This window comes from Mastacembelus armatus, chromosome 7, assembly GCF_900324485.2.
Source record: "Mastacembelus armatus chromosome 7, fMasArm1.2, whole genome shotgun sequence".
Taxonomy (NCBI): domain Eukaryota; kingdom Metazoa; phylum Chordata; class Actinopteri; order Synbranchiformes; family Mastacembelidae; genus Mastacembelus; species Mastacembelus armatus.
The window spans coordinates 4,744,159-4,763,153 of NC_046639.1; the positions used below are offsets into that span (position 1 = coordinate 4,744,159).

The 18,995-nt window shown below is 41.2% G+C and overlaps 2 protein-coding genes across 7 annotated transcripts in view; one reads left to right on the forward strand and one right to left on the reverse strand.

Annotated features, from left to right (window-relative positions):
• Nucleotides 1–10,264, reverse strand: part of LOC113145387 (serine/threonine-protein kinase WNK2) — a 37,374-nt gene extending 27,110 nt beyond the window's left edge. For all 6 annotated transcript variants that reach the window (XM_026332062.1, XM_026332058.1, XM_026332060.1 and 3 more), the window contains exons 1-2: nt 9,820–10,264; nt 8,640–9,467 (exon numbers count right to left, since the gene is read on the reverse strand). In XM_026332062.1, the coding sequence (XP_026187847.1) occupies nt 8,640–9,290 (651 nt within the window). In that variant the 5' untranslated portion in view covers nt 9,291–9,467; nt 9,820–10,264. The remainder of the gene's footprint in view (nt 1–8,639; nt 9,468–9,819) is intronic.
• A 369-nt stretch (nt 10,265–10,633) lies between these two features.
• Nucleotides 10,634–18,147, forward strand: LOC113145391 (ninjurin-1). Its single transcript, XM_026332066.1, has 3 exons — nt 10,634–10,751; nt 15,669–15,906; nt 17,982–18,147. The coding sequence occupies exons 1-3, from the start codon at nt 10,716–10,718 to the stop codon at nt 18,122–18,124; spliced, it is 417 nt and encodes a 138-aa protein (XP_026187851.1). The 5' UTR covers nt 10,634–10,715; the 3' UTR covers nt 18,125–18,147.
• The last annotated feature ends 848 nt before the right edge of the window (nt 18,148–18,995 follow it).

Consider the following 18,995-nt stretch of genomic DNA (forward strand, 5'->3'; position numbering starts at 1 on the left):
CTGCTGGACCGACTATGGCTGTGACAGTGGCAGTAAATTAAACAGCAGTTTTAACAAACCTTTCTCTGTCATTAACCTGTCATTGCTCTCACACTCCCTGCATCCAGGCTGTGTGGATCATTCTCTGCTGTGTGCATTCGCCTGCAGTTATAAAGCAGGAGGTAGGTCAATTCGCTCCATTTCACATAGACATTAGTGGAAAGTGAATTTTGGTCTAACCAGAAAGAGAAAGAAAACATATGTAACAAAGCACAGTGGCAAGTTGAAAGACTTTATTCTCAAGAAAGAGGTTTTAATAATAATGTTAACAAAAAAAAGGAGCAGGTTTCAGCATTAGTCCTAATTATGGCGGTGAAATTACACACCATGTCAGACTGGTCTTTCTTCACAGCTTTGTGTTCCTCATTACAGTTTCCTCTTTCCCTCGTTAACCTGGCCTCATCCAGATCCTTCATTAACAAGGATGGATTAGCAACATTTGGACTTAGTAACAATAGTGTGACAGGGATTTATAATCAAACTCTACTGTAAAACCTTGACAAACCTGGTATACACAATATGTGTCACAACATTTGACTAAGGAGATTAAGAGAGAAAATATTTCACAGGATGTACTTTAAAAAAAACTGAATTAGCTAAAAAGCTATTAAAAATCTTACAGACATTTAAAAAGCAAACCTGTAGAGGTTTGTCTAACTCACACATAAACACAGACTCCAGTCCACACTTAACCCACAGAGCAACCAGGACTTAAAATAACTTTAACATTGCAATGGAGACTTGTTAAGTACTGTGATAATTTACTTGGGCACTGTGTCAGCTTTGCCTCTGCACCTATCCTTAATAACAGATGATTATTGATTATAGATTTTGCATCTATTGCATCTTCTGCTGCAACAAAAGTTGGTGCAAGGCGAGCCATGAGCCAGCAGATGGCCCACAGCTGAACTGTATGCCAGCAATGACTGCAGGAAACTCTGACCAGCAGCTGTGCCAGTTGCTCTGTTTTCACTGTTTCAGTGTTACAGCCCTGCCATGCACCCACTGCAGACTCAAGCTGCGCTAACTGGCACACTGGAACTCAGTATGTTATTATAAAAGAGAAAAAGCTGGTAAGACTGCTGTAAGTGTAAAGGCAAAATATGCGGATATTACCCAGCCTTGTCAAGAAAGAACAGGCACATGATAACAAGCCACCAAGATACTATGATAAAGTAAGATTAAACAACTGTCCTGCTGCCTGGGAGTCTATGGAGTGAGCACAGTAGAGAAAAGGGAAGATATAAGGAGAAGCTACGACTTTGCTGATAACTGAAATGAACTTTAAGTGGCACACAGTGAAAGGCACTTATGTTTGTTGCATGGGTGTTAGTGCAGGAGTTTGTCTAGCTGAATGTGACTTGAGTTAATCAATGTGGATTATGGCATGCAAACCTCCTATAAACCTCTTGACTGAGTGCATGGGCTGACCGACAGATCTTTGAGACGGACAAAAAAAAAAAAAAATGCTGATTTCACACTTGCCTCTTCAAAACACTGTCATTTATGCAATGACTATGACCACTGCTTCCTGATCACAACTTAGTTAAGAGTCTGACTAGAAATTATGGCGCCAATGCTATTTGAGTTTTAAAAATCAGGTGTCTAAACATTTAATTATATTTAACAATATGCTACGGTGGCTCTAAACCTCAGGCAACTCACTCATCTTCAATATACCTTATCACTCATAATGCTTCCAAGTTTCCCCCACCCATGTCTATCGCAACAACCAAGGAGGGAGCTCCAAAGAATAAAGGTAAGGAAGGTAGCAGTCCCTGATGTCACCAGCTCCAGAGTCCTCAAGGCCTTTGCAGACACAATGTGTCAAGTTGTCCATCACATCTGCACCCAGACTCTGATGTGACAGAGTGTACCGGCTCTGTGGAAGACATGCTGTGTCATACCAGGGCCTGAAGACTACAGACCAGTGGCCTTAACATCTCATCTGATGAAGACTCTGGACAGGCTTGTCTTTATCAAACCGTTTCCTATGGTGAGACCAGGTATGAATCCACTACAGTCTGCCTACCAGCTATACATCTGGATGGAGGACACCGTCATTTGCCTCCTTCACAGACCCCTCTCACACCTCAAGAAGGCAGGAAACACTGTGAGGTTCATGTTCTATGATTCATGTTCCAGTGCTTTTAACACTATACAGCCTCAGTGCTGAGGAATAAAATGCAGCGGGCAGAGGTGGACCACAGCCTGGTCTCCAACCAACAGGCCACAGTATGCGATACTAAAGAGTTATCAATCACACAGTGTTCTGTAGTACAGTGGGCTCCACAAGAGACTGTCCTTGCTCAATTCCTGTTCACCCTCAGCTCCAACTCAGTACACACGATTGTCAGTTGCATCACTAATGGAAAACGAGGATGAGCACAGATCTGTAAATATTGATTAATTTAAAAAAAAAAAAAACACTAACCTCCAAGGGAAAAAGCAGAGAATAATACACAGCAAATCACAACACAAGATGCAGAAACCCTTACATAAGATCTGGGTGGCTTGCCACCTCAGGTAGTAATCAACCCTGATGTTTTCTTCAGATGTCAAACTGACTAGTTAAATTCCCCTAGGGCACACACATGGCCTAAGAACAGTAAGTAGCCTTATTATTTATGCTTTATTGTTAAAGACTACAACCAGCAGCAAAAAGCAGAAGTAGTCAAGTTGTTGGCATTTTCATTCGTAATCAACAAGGCTTCATAGTGGAAAAGCAGCAACATCTACTTGTGTTCTGCCTCGGTAGAACCTGATTCGCAACAGCTGGTAATGACATCTTCAACACACACTTCTGCACAGACTCCATGCTTCAGGGTAACATGCAGATCCTCAGACCCACTATAAAATCCATGCTAGCTATGAATAGCTGTGGTGCTATGATACCCAGAGTGGCAATTTAACCCATCTGTTCTGCTCTTGAGACAAATATTCAAAAATGTCCTCAATGCCCATGTAAATGACTAAAGCCTAATTAAGGCAGCGTGGACTGGTGCGAGCCAGTAAGAGAGAGTAGGCAGATCACTGATTAAGAGTGTAGGTGCTGACGCAAGATGTGTGCTGGGGGTATAGATATACTGTGTGTATATATATATATATATATATATATATATATGTCCTGAGCTGAAGTGAGGGGTCTGACCAACCCCCTTCCTTGACCATTTTATCAACTGCTGCAGTATAGAGGCACAGAGCCAGAGAGACAGCCTTGATTCAGTATAATACCCTGACTAAAAGCCACACAGGAAAAATACAAGCAAAGGGCTGTCCTGCATAAAAATTTTTTTAAAAATACAGCCCCCCGTTCTTCATTTGTGTAGTGTCTTTACCAAATACTGCAGCAGTCAGTGATAAAGAGCAATATCAAGAATGCTTATTTAAAAAAAACAAAAACAAAAAAAAAAAAACGTAACTGCAACTATTCTTTCAGTAGGTAAAAACTGGTGGTACTGGTATTACAGACTAACTTGTTTCCTTGTTAAATGGAAACATGCTCGGAAACAAAAAGACCACACAGAGCAGTATTTATGAATGAACGAATATGATTGCATTTAACTCATTCTAGAAGTTGTAGACTTTTTTAGTGTATGTAGCTGCCTGTAATCCATCTTTCCATTAGCTATATACCCAAATATTCCTTTTTAGGGTCACAGGGATCTGCTGGAGCCTATCCCAGCTCTCTTCGGGCAAAAGGCAGGGGTACACCCTGGACAGGTCACCAGCCTATCATGTATAAACGAAAAACCACACACGTTCACTCCTATGGGAAATTCAGAGTCACCAATCAACCTGACATACATGTTTTTGGACTGTGGGAGGAAACCGGAGTAGCTGAAGAAAACCCACGCAAGCACAGGGAGAACATGCAAACTCCACACAGAAAGGCTCCTGTTGGGTTTTGAACCAGGAAACTTCTTGCTGTGAGGCGACAGTGGTAACCACTAATCCACTGTGCTGCCTGTAATGTATACACAAAATGAGGTCAACCAATCATTTTGCCTTTTTCTCCCATTTAATTCTATTTTTAATGTCTAAAATGACCACAGATAAATAGGGAAAACCCTGCAAACACACACACACACACACACATACAACGCAAATCCAAAAGACACATGATACACAAAATACACAGGTACACAACCTTCATACAATATTAACAGGTATTACTAAGGCTAAAACTCTCAGAGCAAACACACATTGCGACAATTGGAGATTTACATGTAAAATAAACTAACAGTTTATCATACCAGTGACTTAAGAATGACGTTCTACAGCATGGCCCTTTGTTGTTCACTTATTACGTAAAGAGCTTGGTCATGCAGAGGTTAACTGGAGTGTGTATTAAAAGTAACCCTTGTCTTCATACCACAGAGCCTTAGAATGAGGTCTTAACAGGATACACAGGAGCTCCAGATTCATTCATACAAATTACCTTTTTAAATTCCAAAAGGGATTACTAGTACTAATGACTTGTTGTGACACCCTATAGTGCTGGTGGAGGGATGAGGGGAGGTTGGTCATGCACAGCAAAATTTTGAAAGTTTACCATAAGGTTTGACCTTCCAGATTTTTCTTAACTGAGCTGCAAATACTGATACAAGGCCACTGCTGGACTTACTGTGGCAAACACAAAGCTATAATCAATACGTTGCTTAAATCCACTGAATAACATTGGATTGTGGATCATTCAGAAAAAAAAAAAAAAAAAGACATTTTCTAGACCAAACAATTAATTACATTCGGTGTAAAGTGGCAGGGACAAGAGTCAGACAGGAATTATAAGCGTCTGATACAGGGCTACTGCATTGTGCTGTGAGGTATGTCTTAGCATTATGCAAACATTCTGAAATCTGGAAATGTCCTTACAACACACTCCAACCACAATAAGTAAAATCTTGCTTCAAGGCTCTGGACTGCATTAGACAGATGTGTTTGTCATACTCTCTCCCCCTTGTATTTGTGAATTCAATTTTACAACTGTGTCCAACAAACAAGTGGGCTGTTAAAAATATTTTTTCAGGCTGTCCAAAAAGTTGTCAATAATGCTGGCTACTGACCATATTACATGTAAATTTCATTAACTAGCCTTTTTCAAGCCCCATTACACTAAACCACAGACCACACTGCTGTGGCCTTAACTTACTTTTCCTCTTTCACTCAGGGTCTTCCATTCACTGAGGAACAGTCATGCCTTGAGATGGGGCCACTGACAAGGCATTATTAGCTACAGCCACTGGGCCTGGTTGCCCTTGCTTCTCTGAAATTCCTGATGCCAAATGGACTGTAACCAGTGACCCACTTTGGTACCTCTTTTTCAGCCTGAGCAGTCAAGAAAAGACTGTTGTTATTTAGACACATGTTAATCTATAGAGACAACAATAAAACATGCTCATATGCACATTATCATCCTATAACAGGGCTCAATCTAATCTATGGTTACAACAAATCCAGTGTTTGGAACCAAGGCACTGACCTAGTGACTCAATCATTTTTCACGTTTGGTTGGTATAAGAATGTCCACATCTCCAACAAACATTCAGAAACAGGCAGCTTCATATCACCACCATGGCATCATTGCCAGCTCTGCCTTCACAAGAAGAGAACTGGATTTAATCTACAGAACAACAAACTTGCTGCCAAATACCACACAGAAGTCTGTACAACATCTTAAGTAAAGTCTGTGTCTGCAAGTGTGTGCACAGTATTCAGCACAGATAAAAATCTATTCAGAGCCACAATTGGCAGAAACAGGAAGTTTCCAAAGTTTAAAAAATACATTCCAGTGACCAATAATAGAATAAGATAAGGCGAAAAGAAGCCTTGTAAAGAAGGTTCTTCTTTACAATGAAAAGCTCAGGCTTCTTTAAGAAAAAACATACTTGTTTGAGCCAGGATGATCTATAACGCCAACAGCCTGGCACAGAAACATAGATGGGGGGAGATGGGCATGGGGGAAAAGGGGCAAAGGGCTGAGGCAGGAAGGGGAAGGGATGGGGAGAGACACAAAGAATAAACAGAACCAGACTAAAATTTCAAAGAAAAAGAAGAGAATCATGTGACTACTGAAAGCAGGGAAAACAATGGAAAATTACAGTCATATCTCTTCGTCGCCATTTTCTTCAAAATACTCATCTGTCTTTCCCTGTTTTCTCACAAAGTTCACTGGGAAAGAGAAAGCTGGCATCAACTACATGCAACACTGAAAAGTAAACAAGCATAACGCAGGAAATAAATCTTCACTGTTTTGACTGAATTCCTGACACTAGTCCTCTACTTGCACAATGCTGTTGAATATGACCAAGAAAATTTGGTGTGATTGCAGGCAGTGTGGGTTCTCAGCCACATTACAAGCCCATTTTCCACTGGTACAACAACATTAAGCATGCTGATGAGGCCGACCAGAGCTACAAATCCTCAAAGTCAATAAAACAAGTTATTTACTGGTCTACAAAAAATAAATAAATAAAAAAATCTCAGGTTCGTTTAGGATGCAGTTCATCTATCACAGTCTCTAAACATTGTGCAAATTGCTTGACTTAAAAGATACTTTGGTTTTGGCTCTGTGTACGACATTAGAATGAAAAAGCCATTGAAAATTTAAGGATTAGCTGAAATGAAAAATGATTAATCTGTCAAAATCACTTGTTCTACCATCTTAAATGTGAATAACAGCTGATTTTCTATTATTATAATAACGTGAATACCTTCAAATTGTGATGTGCTGGTTGGGAAAGCCAAGACATCTGAAGTAGGGCTTTATTATCGTTTTAATATCAGTTTTCTCATGCCAGGACTCAAAATGCCCATAATTTCTTAGAGCCCATGGTGATGTGTGTCAGACATCTTTCAGACGTCAGTCGAAAATGCACACTTCAGTTTTCTGTAATCTAAGGAAATGCTGCAAATTGTCACATTTAAAACTTGGAACTATCACATTTTGTTTAAAAATTACTTAACCAATTATTAAAAATAGTTGTCAAACAATTTCCTGCCAAATGAATAACTGATTGATTTAGCATAAATAATTGATTCATGCAATTGTTGCAATTTTAATGTGGAGGTTTAAACTCTCTACAAGTGGCACATTTTCCCTTTTTAAATTATATTTTAATGATCATATAGAGACCAAACATTATTTAAAAAATAAAGAAATCTAATGAAAGTAATTTTTCAACAAAGACAAAATCTCAATCAGTGGGTCTGATCTGCTCAATAAGCAGATAAAATAATGAGCACTGTGATGGCACACACTTATCAGGTAAGCGTAGGATTTTGTTTATCCAACAGTGCTAATAGAATACTCAACTCATATCTGCAAATCTCATTGTACATGAGAAAGAGACTAGATGAGACAATGACAGTAAGAAAAGGACATCTGTGATTGGCATCCATTACTGACTGTCCACTAGAGGGAGTTTTATTACGTGTCAGAAGGGAGGACACAGTAAACTGCTTCCTGTGCCACATCCTATCACCCACAGTCCAACTGCAGCTCAGTGTTGTCAAGCTGAAGATGTAGGATTTCTCACCTCTACTATCAGTCTGCATTGACACCTTAGTCACCCAGTGTCTCTTAGCACTACAGTATCTTGAATCATTCCTAGCCAATGGCATGTTATCTTTATAGGTCTTTTTGGTGCTTAAATGAGTCACTGCCTTGTGATGCTACAGCCATAAAAACAGGGTTAGTCCTTTTTAATGCTCCAAACAGACTGCACTCTGGAGTCTCCCAGGTTACTGACACAGCATGTTTTCAGTACCCTAGGCAAAGTATTCATTGAGGCCACAGGACCGCCACACGCTTCCCAGCAGGCTACAGTGCGCTTCAGCTGCTTCCTGTCTGCCTACCTCCTGTTGCACAGAGGGAGAGAGCCAGGGAGTAGCACAACTCATAACATGCAGACACACCGCTGGGACAGAGGACACACATCTCACCTGCACTGTCCAATAACAAATGACTAGAGCAAAAATTAATGGTGGCTAAACAAAACCGATAGAAATGAGTCCTAACAATTAAAATCAGAATAGGGGAAGAGTAACAGATCACAGTACAGATTTTTTTCTTCAGGGGAGGGGGGGGGCAGTCATGCTTACTGTAGTTCCCCGCCTTAATCTTCCTGGGAGAGAGAGGGCGAGAGAGAGATAATCCCTTCTGCAGTCTCCAAAGGACAGAAATAATTAGTTAATACTTCTAAATAGTCTGAGCTGGTGTTTTTCTTGTGTGTGTAATGCAAGACAAGACAAGATTCTCCTTGTGAATTTGCAAAAGCTGCTGGTCACTATTACTTCAGTGATGGTATGCGTCTTTACAGCAGCAACAAATGCATTTCCTGTGTAAACCATGTAAAATTCAGTGGTAACCATTTGCTGCTTAGCAGAACCATGAGACTCAGTGATAGCTGCATGTGGTCATCACCAATATACTATTACGATGCATGAACCTTTGCATACAGAGGGCAGTACACAGTGTGAGTCAGGCATTCTCCCACTAATAGAACTCACTGATTGACAAACAACTTACTGTGTGTATTTATACAGAAAAACAAAAATTATAGAGAATGTAAATCAGATGGACAGTTTTGGTACTTTACCTGCAGCTCACACCAGGCAACCTCCACCCATGTCTCAGTATCCAGACCCTTGTAGACCGTCTTGAAGGACCCTCGTCCCAGTTCAATGTCAAATTTAAGGAACCTTCCTCCTGGAGATGTGGAGACTGCTTTCATCTCTGCCTCCTCCTCGTTCTCCTCGCTGGCCGCCTTGATAGCAGTTTTAGCACCATCACTGCATGTCACATTTAATACATCTCCACCTTTTTCCTTCTCCTCATCAGCACTGGCACTCTCTGTCGCACTATCTTTTTGACCAGCTTGACTTTCAGTGCTGGAGCCCTCCTGTATCTTACAATTAGCCCCACGCGTCCTGTCCACTATGGTTCGCAGGTTAATGTTGAGGATCTTACTCCTGTTATCACCTTCAGGTGCTTCAAAGGCCTGCTCGTCTGTGTCTGAAAACCACAGACTTCTCCTGATGAATCTCTGATGCACATTCTTCTGATAGTTAGAAGAAGGGTACGCACTGGGGTCACTCCCACCTCTCACTACCGAGTCCACAAGAGTGATATTTCCATCACCCATGGCCTCGTGCATATTAATGACCGGTGGTTCACACTGAGAGGTGGGTACATATGGATATGTTATTTGTTGGTGGGCTTCGGAGTCTGAATTAGCCCCCTGTTCCATGGTGATTTAAATGTCCAGTCACTTTGGTTTCCAGCTCGTTGGTGCCATGGCTAGACTTCCCAACGTGCAGATTTGGAGATGAATACCTGCAGCGCCCACTCGGTGACGCAGTTTGCCAGCAGAGGCCCCTAACACAGGGATGGATGACACAGACCTGATTTCATCCGATAGGAAGAGCTGCAAAAGGAAACGAGCCAGTTAGTCAAACACAACATAACATTAGCTGCTGTGACGGGTAACGCTGAGGCCATATATTGGCTTAATGAGTGTCAGCTGTTTAAGTTAGTTTGTGTCCAGAAAGGCAGGAGGATCAAAAGACCAGCCCATGAGGTAAAAACATGTCGTTAGCACAAAAAAAAAAAAAAAAACGTCATCCAGGTGAAAGAAAAACTAGCAGTCAAGTTCATTAATGCAGACCTAACTAACTAACTAACCCTAACCAGGGTTAAACTACACCCACAGTCAGGTGATGTTACTAGCTAACTGCTCTTCAGACACTGCAGTTATATCACACAGAGACGGGACTTACCTCGTTAACACAAACCAACCTCGGCTAAACTCACGGCAGCGACACAAACCGGCAGGTCCAGCGTTAGAAAATCCCCGCTAACGTTAGCCGAGGTGGACTACCTGCCTGTTTCCCTCATTCCCACGGATTAAAGCTGTCCCCACGACCGCAAACACTCCCAGCTTCAACTCGCCCTTAGCTAACTGAACACAAACCTCATACTGCCGATGGGAAACACATGAATCCGTTGCATTTATCTCCTTTCAGGTCCTCGCATCCCTGATTTCTGTGCTCGCAGATACAACAGCTGCCGAGTCTGTCCACTGTTTTCTTCGTGACTGCGCAGCGTGGACTTAAACGCCACTCGGGCCGGGAAATTTCACTTTGCTTGTCGTCCCCTCGCTAATTAATTTACGCGGACAAACGCTTCCCCTTGCCATCGCCTCTCCCCATTAGGTTAATTCACCGGCGGGCAGGCACACAAATGTGTTTCCCATTGAGCTCGCTCGGCTCCACGCCCCTGGTAACGACCGGAGCCGCCGTCCAATCACAGGGCGCACTGGGACAGCACAGGGAGCCGACTCATACTGCTGTACTGTTTGACAGTGACACATCAACACCAACAGACCAACAAAGACTGTTTAGGGTCAATACAACTGAATAACAAAGTCGTTCAGTTTTGGTTTTCTTGGAAAGATCGTCACATTTTATGTGGCACAACTGTTTCTCACTCAGCAGAAAAACATCTCTAAAACATCTAAATGTTGTTGGGTTGACTCCATAAAAGATTAACTGCATCTGCTGCTCTGTCAAGCAAGATGCAGCTTGCACGTCCTCCCATACAACAGGTCACTTTAGAGCTCAGTTTGTCAGGGCTGCATCCTGTAGCTCGAGTGCAGTCTCAGACACATTGGAGAATGATGAACAGCAGCAGCCGGGGAAGTGAAACTGAGGTAAGCTGAGACCCTTTTATAGGAGAAACAGGCAAATACTGCATTGTACCATACTGGACTGTAGGTTGTGGGTTGCACAATTTAGAAAGGCATGAAATGAAAGACATAGGAGTAAAACTGTTAAGTGCATTGAGATGGACACAGTGAGCATTTGCGAGGAAATCACTGAATTCAAAGTAGAGGCCATGCAACAAATGCTGCAGCAGTTTAGCTTTAATTGTGTTACTTTATTTTGGCACTTTGTGAAAAAGATGCTGATTCATCTTTCTGAAGCTGTAGTTTGCAGTGTTGGTGCAGTTTAATGTAAGCTATTCATCTTTAAGTACCCATATCACTTTCTTCCCCCTCTTCTCATATGACATATAATCCATATGTAGCGGAAAAAGTCTAGACTAAACAGACCAGGACTGAGATAATGCTAAATTGTATGCCCACACAGAAAAAGAGAGCTTCATGTCTGTTGCAGGCGTGCTGGCTCAGATGATAGTCTGGTTCAGCTGAGGAGTGAAGCACTGTTGGCACCTGACTGACCTTATAAATAATGAAGTCCCTCCTTTGTTTCCACTTCATTGGCTTAAACACATGCACACACACAGTTTTACTTTTACATGAACATAATGTCATCTTACTGCATGCCACAACTAGATTGTCTCAGGACAGTGAGTGTTTATTGTGTTTTATGTGGTGATTGAAGATGTCATCTGACCAGTAATTGCAATGTAAAATAGTTTAGAGCTGCATCCAGTTTTACAGGGCAAGGAAATGAGTTTCACTGTGCCATCTCCATAGTTTGCTGCCTTAATAGCACCATTTAATTTCAGGTAGATGTAGATGTGTGTCTGTGTTTGAGGAAGAAGGAAAGCGATAGAGAGGGATCAGAGATACTTCCTTGTGGCTGTCAGCGCCCAGCCAACAGATGAAAAATGTAATGCCGTTACGCTCGATAAAATGAGCAACTGGTCTCATTTACAATTTGTCTCCCACCCGTGGGAGTCCTGAAGAATGGAATCAATCCATGGTAGTTTTGTGTAGTGAGGATCTAATATGCAGACTTTCCACAGGCTTTTAATACCTGTGTTTGTGTTACACTGAAATCTAACACCGATCTGATTTCAGTGCAGCACTAGCACATTCTTATCCTTTTGTCTTTGTTCGTGGTCAGTATGTTTTACCCTGTAACTTTCTCCGAAAGGAGAAAATGTTTTATTTTCTGAGCGTCATAGTGTAACAGACCACACTCTATAACAGCCATGTTTGCTTTGCACTGTGTAAGGCTGTAAAACTAAAAGCCCTACAGAGAATCATGGAAATTAGATTTACAGTTGGGTCGATCCTCATCTGGAAGAGGGCCAGAGTTTGAGGTGAGTGAGCGAGGGAGGCTGATAGGGCATGATGGATGGGAAGCACAGAAGTGCTGATGTATAAGAAAGAAAAAAAAAGGAAGCTAAATACACACCCATGAAGTTACAGATGTTAGTTCATTTGCTTTATCACTGTGTAGCTGAAGTGCAGCAAGTTCAATTAACTAAATAATAAATGTGGGGTCTCACCATCTTAATGGTATCTTGCATGGTTGCTGCAAAGTGCTTTCTACATATCAGATACAGAGATTAGTGGTACAAAGCAGTAGTCATGACATACTCTTTGAGCAACTCACAGGCAGGTATTTAGCTTAACTGTAATTACTCAGTGAGATGATTTGGGAAATGGGGGAAAGTTTAGGATTAGGTGGGCAAGTTGAACAAGTTCCTTTCTTTTGTTTGGAAGACGGCCAGAATTTTAGTTGGTCTTTGAGTACTCAATAAAAACAGTTTTATGGTTCAATTAGGTTTGAGGTTTGGGTTCAATTTCAGGACATTAGACACTGCAGTTTTTACAGAGGTCACAAATTCAAAGCACGTAGCCAATAGCACTGCCACTAGCTGTGCAGCAGAAATAAGAGATTTATATTATATGTTATATATGATGGGACACAGCTCCAGTCACTGAAAGGGTAGTGGATAGCTATGGATGTAAAGAAGTCTTTTCTTCTTGTTTTTGAAGCACAGGTTTAAATCTCTGATCTGCTTTATCCATTTTTTTTTGCCTCCAGGTCCCTTTAGTTTTCACCTTGTTCACGTTGCTCAGTCCAGGTAAAATCTATCATTCTCTCTCACTGTGCGCAGACTGGAAGACAGTTAAACACTCACTATCAGATTTTCTCTTTACTTGTTAAATGTTTTTAGAAGCTCCATCTTAGAAATCTATACATAGAAGTGAGTACAATTGTCCATTTTATTTATTTATGACTAAAATTCACCAATTCATTCAAGTACATATTTCAATGTTTAGAAATTTCTCAGTTTAGTTCTTTGGTCAACATTAATCACTTTAAGAGCTCCTCTATAAATAAATTAGGTCACCATCACTTTGTCATACCCACATACTGTTTGTGACATATGATGGGATTCTACAGAAAGGACAACATGTTAAATACTATTACATGAATCTGTTATTCCACTGTGACACATAACTGAGTGTTAATACATATTCAAACTACTTCTCTGTCTCTCACTGTCTTCTCTCCTTCCTCACATCCACCTTCCATCCTTTCTCCTTGATAGGTCCCCTGAGTCCATTTCAGACCAGGAATGCAGTGTGGTAAAAAATAAAAACACAGGCCTTTAGGACTAGCACAGAGCAAATGACTTAATGAGAATCTTTTGTTCTGGATTGTGCAAAATAACAATAGATCTGTAGTGGCTGGGTTAGGGAAAAGTGGTGTGTTTCTCAAATGGGAAAACAAAAGCCAGATCAAATAAGCAAATGTGGGCTGTCTTTCCTTTTTTTTCAATTTGAAGTGTTATCCAAATGAAAGCCTGCATCAGATGTAGCCTATAATTTGGGTTTTTGCATGGGTAGTGTGTTTTTCTCCCACAATACAATGTGACATACCGTGGCCTATTATCACTATAGCTTGTTGTTTTCTGTGTCTCCTCTGCTATGATCAGTTACAGGTCTTTTTCTGTATGATATGACTAGACAGCAGGATTAATATGGACTGACCGAGGTGGCCTCTAGTAAACAAGTGTCGCATGTATGTGGAAAGAAGTTAATTATGTTTTTTGGTGAATTTTGGAGCGTAATCACCAAGCTCTGTGTTTCTGGACATAGTGACCTGTGATCTCAAAACAAGTATTATCTCACTGTGGTTTGTTGACTTGGAGATAAAGGGCTGTCTTTGAAAAGCTTGTGTTTGAGAGCAGAATGGCTGACCCTGACTCGTCATGACAGTGCGGCATTTGTGGCAAATCACAGTCACGAGGGCACTACACCACACCACACTGCTTTTTTCAGTGGAATGTAGGGAAACATGTTTTGAAGAGCCGTTTAAGATGAGCCGTACCATGGGGCATTATGACTCTGAATGAAAAGGACTTGGTGAGAAGTCTATCTCAGCAGTGTTCACATGAAGTTATGATAAATTATAAAAAACTAAACTGATAGACATGTTACCAAATGAAGAATATGGTCAGTGACACATATAATATCTTCCCCACAAAGCTTTGGCTTATGAAGAGAATCAGAACATCTGAACATTTTCCAGCATGACTGAAAGAAAAAAAACTGTAACCAGAGTACTAGCTCTACTCCAACACCACAGGGCCATGCCTAATGCACAGCTTGTATTTCCCTCATATATCACTTTAACTATGCTTTTTGATTGTTATGAATCTTTTAAAGTCATTGTAATTCTGCTGTAGCATACTCAGTAGCAAATTAGAGGGTGTAGCCCTTCTTTTCACTCTATTTGTCTCTATCACTGGAGCAGAGGGAAGACAGTTTGTACCAGCTCTGTGGTTTGGTTAATCTCTGACAAACTATGCTTTCTGCAGCTGCCGGGGGGTGTTGTGAGAAAAATGTGGAGGCTTCAGTTTTGAGAAAGAGACTGCAAGCACCACTGATAACTTCATGTTTGCAGAGATTGTTCTGGGTTTGGCCTTGACACAACCAAATCTTCAGCAATGGTGGTTAGAAATTGCTGAACAATAGCTCCAAGTGGACAATCTTTCAGTAGCTGTGCTACAAAAGAAAATGCACTTTCGTATTTTTAAATGAGAATGATTTCTTATTTATCAACAAGTGGACTGTTTATCCAGCACCTGCTGGGCCCCTGCATGTTTTTCTCTTTACGGTGCAGAGTCCACTCGGATGGAGTGGACACACATGCAAAATTAACTAATCTTTTATTACATAATCATTACCCACACAATAATCAATAAGTTCACCTTAAAATTAAGACATTTCTTTCATGCTTAGTTATCACCTGTTGAACACTCATACAGTCCACATTACTATCCCCTGTAACTCGTAAAATACAGTGTGAGTTTAAGTGCATGTTGTTTGCGGCTCAATATGCTGGATGTAATTCAGTCAATTCTGGTAAAATCCTGACACACAAAACCAGAAGAATGAAGTAAGTTTTACTCATTTATCCAGCTAACGCTGTAATTCAGCTTCAAGACACAGCAACACAACTGAATGGTTACGTTACACAGACATAAGACAGACAGTCAGACACACTTAGGTCAATGAAGAGTAGAATAGAGGACTCAGAGTGTAGCTCAGTGAATTTGAATGGGTCTGTTACCAGTGTGTCAGTATCTCTTTACTAATCTGTTTTCAAAGGTCTGTCCTTTGTAATGGCTGTGTGATGTGCTTATTAGGTCAAAATGACAACTAGAGCCTCGCCATGAATGCACAGGAAGCAAAAAATTACGGCTCGGCTCATCAACAAGGCAGCAGCCTTGTTGTTCTGCTGGGAGAACAAAACACAGCACAGAGCATTCCTTTCTGTTTATTTCCAGGCATTCTTTTAAGTATTATCTCAAAGCCATAAACATTATCACTCTGCCAGTTGCTTTCTTCTCTCCCCAGGCCTCCCATCCAGACGCTTGGCCCAGCGGCCCTGCCCCACTGAATTTAAACCACTATGCCAATAAGAAGAGTACAGCTGAGAGCATGTTGGATTTGGCTCTTCTGATGGCTAACGCCTCCCAGCTAAAGGCTGTGCTGGAGCAGGGGCCAAGCTACTCCTTTTACACCCCCATCATCACCCTAATCAGCATCTCCCTCTGTCTGCAGGTAACAGTCGGGATCCTGCTTATCTTTATAGGTGAGAAAATAAACAGAGCCCAAGCCCTTTTGTTATACCAGAGGCGTCTTTGTTGTTTGGTAAGCTTCACATCTCTCAGCTGTTACCCACCTTTCAAGTTTCACCCCCTTGTCCCTGTCCATCAGCAAGATTGAAACCTAATATATGCTCCCTTTTGCTCTACAATGCATCCCTCCTCACCAATGTCAAGTCCACTGATTTTAGACAAACAACTCATTACAGGCTGGACTCTTAACTGTAACCATAGCAACCAGGCCCAACACCAGGTCAGAGTTGACTAGGCTTAGTGCTGTCAGCACTTGTGGGAGTTGAGGGAGGGGAGGGATGTTGATTCGCTTCTCTGTGTGTGAAAATGTGCCAGTATGTGTCAGTTTGCATGTCTACGTAACAGAAAAAGGCAAAAAGGAAACAAATTACATAGAAAAGAAATAACTATTTGCACATGCAGAATTTTTGAGGGCATTTGCATTTAAGAATGGCACATGAGTTAGGCTGAAATGTGCCAGTAGCAGTTAGATTGTAGTTCATTTTGCTCTGACAGCCTGAACAGCAGGTTAATGAACTTTAGCCAAGGTCACAGTGACTCATTTCAGCCTTAGCTGGAAGCATAAACAAGGAAACATTTGTCAGTATCCTTACCATACCTAAAATATAACCACCCTCTACATACTATCTCTCCTCTCTGAATAATCTTAAAATAATCAGTTATGAAATTGCTTAGGACACACCTCCATGGATGTTTGGTTTTGTTTCCCTTGATATATATTTCTACAGAAGTGATATTAATAAATTACCAGTTGGTAAATGTGTTTTGTGTTAAAAATCCCCATTATTAGAAGAATTCATAATTAATTAATTATTAGGTGAGATTTGCTAGGTATTAGGAAAGGATCATATGTCAGAAAAAAGTTCAGTCAACATTAGAGTAACATCAAACTATACATTCATGAATGCCTGTCACCTTTGACCCTCTCCATCCACCAAATCCTGACTCTAGAGCCCACCCCCAAATTCATCCTATCCACCAGAAAATCAAACACATCTCATTCGTGCTGCTCTTTTCATTCCTCTTCCTTAAATTTTCTTTGACTGTTCTGAACCCAACTCTGCCCTCTGCTCTCTCCCTCCCCTCCACCTCCCGTGAATCCTGCGCTGTGTAATGGGCTCAGTGTAGCGTGATGTGACTGGCCTACATACCACCCCCACTCCCAACACCCCCACATCCTATCCTTAACCCAGCCAGAGTTCTCTCTCTCTTTCACAAATACACACAGCTAGGCAGGGCTCTTACACTGTTTAACCTTTGGTAATCTCCCCCAGATATACACATACACGCACCCTGTAGAGTCACAGCTTCTGTATGTTCCCCCCACACATTTACTTCTTACCGATCACACCTTAGCCGTGTAGTTATTCATAGGTGATGATGAAGAGAACATTGCATCATTAGTTGTTATATAATTACGTGACATGGAATAGTTGTGCTTTCATCATCTTGTTTCCATTGAGGTTTTAAAAAACACTAAAACAAATGAAGCAGTATTACACAAATAATCCAACTTTTCTTGATTTTCTTGTTTCCTTTTCAAGGTGTCGTGGTATCATGCCAATTTATTTCTGTGTATTTGTGTTTTGTAAACTCAGTTTGTAATTTTTGTTATATTATTCAACACGACTTGATACCACTATTTACAGTATAAGTGATTAAGCTGTAATTAAACATTTACTAGAGAGTCATTTACTCCTACTTTAGAAATGAAAAATGAATTTTTCAATGAAAAATTGAGTTGTAGGCAGCACAGTGGCTTAGCACTGTTGCCTCACAACAAGAAGCTACTTTATCCTCATATGCCCTTGTAAAAATAAACTCCATGATGGACTCATTCATGGACATGTGAGCTCTCTGAAACCAGAATGAAGTATACATTGATTTATGGTCGACAGTAAATTTGTGCTCTGTGTCATAATGAGTTGGCTGGAGTCCCAGAATAAAGTAGATTGTTGATGTTTTATTCGACATTCATTGAGTGTGTGTCTGTGTGTTATTAAAGTCAGTTTGTTGGTTTTGTCCACAGTTCGATTGAACCTAAATGATGAGGAAAAGCACTCGAGGCTGAACACTATGGAAAACTTGGCCATAGGTGTAATTTTCATCATTATGGTCTCCAACGTCTTCATCACAGCCTTTGGAGTTCACCGACTGAACCACAGCAACTGAACAAGAACACACACACACACACACACACACACACACACACACACACACACACACAGTCTTTCTATTTTTGCTAATCACATAATTTCATTATTTTCACTCTCTGTCTCTGTTCCCCTCTCTCTATTCAAACAGGTATTTTCTCTCCTGCTTTACTATGCAGTTCAGTTTGTTCCTATAGACATCCACGTAGTCAGCATATTTTTGGTCCTCCCCTGACCTGACCTTCACAATCCCCTACCTGACCTACAGACACACTGACCTGCAGAGAAATTTCCACCAGAAAACAATTCAAACAAAATCCAACCAGTGTTCTTTCACTAGAAAATCCTTGTCGTGTGCTGCTATAGACATGGAGATAAAGCAGCGAACAAGAAAGAAACAGCTGTAGTGATAAAGAGAGTCTGGTGTGTAAACAACACAACAGTTGTTCCAAGTGGACAAACAGGAAAGTCAGGCACATGTGTCACACCGTCTGTCTCCTTTGGTGCCCCAGAGTGACCCCAAGCACCAGGCACACACAAATGCACAACCATAGTCACACACACAAATGCTGACAGCAGAACAGGCTTCAATTTTTAATTGCACTGATGACGTTCGAGCAATAGGTCATGGTGCTTTTCTAGACAGCTCAGGTCAGGAGGTTTGATGGGTCTGCTGAACACATGTATGCAAAAGCAGGGTGTGTCTCATCTGACTTAACAATCCACACCCACCTCCACTGCTTTAACCTTTTCAACACATCTGTCCTCGACCACAGGCATCAAGCCTAACATTCAATTATAACAATGTGCCTTGACTCCATGCACCATGAGCAAAGCCAGAGTGTGCCTGTGGTTTTCTGGGCCAGCAGCTGGTGAGTCAACACAAAACA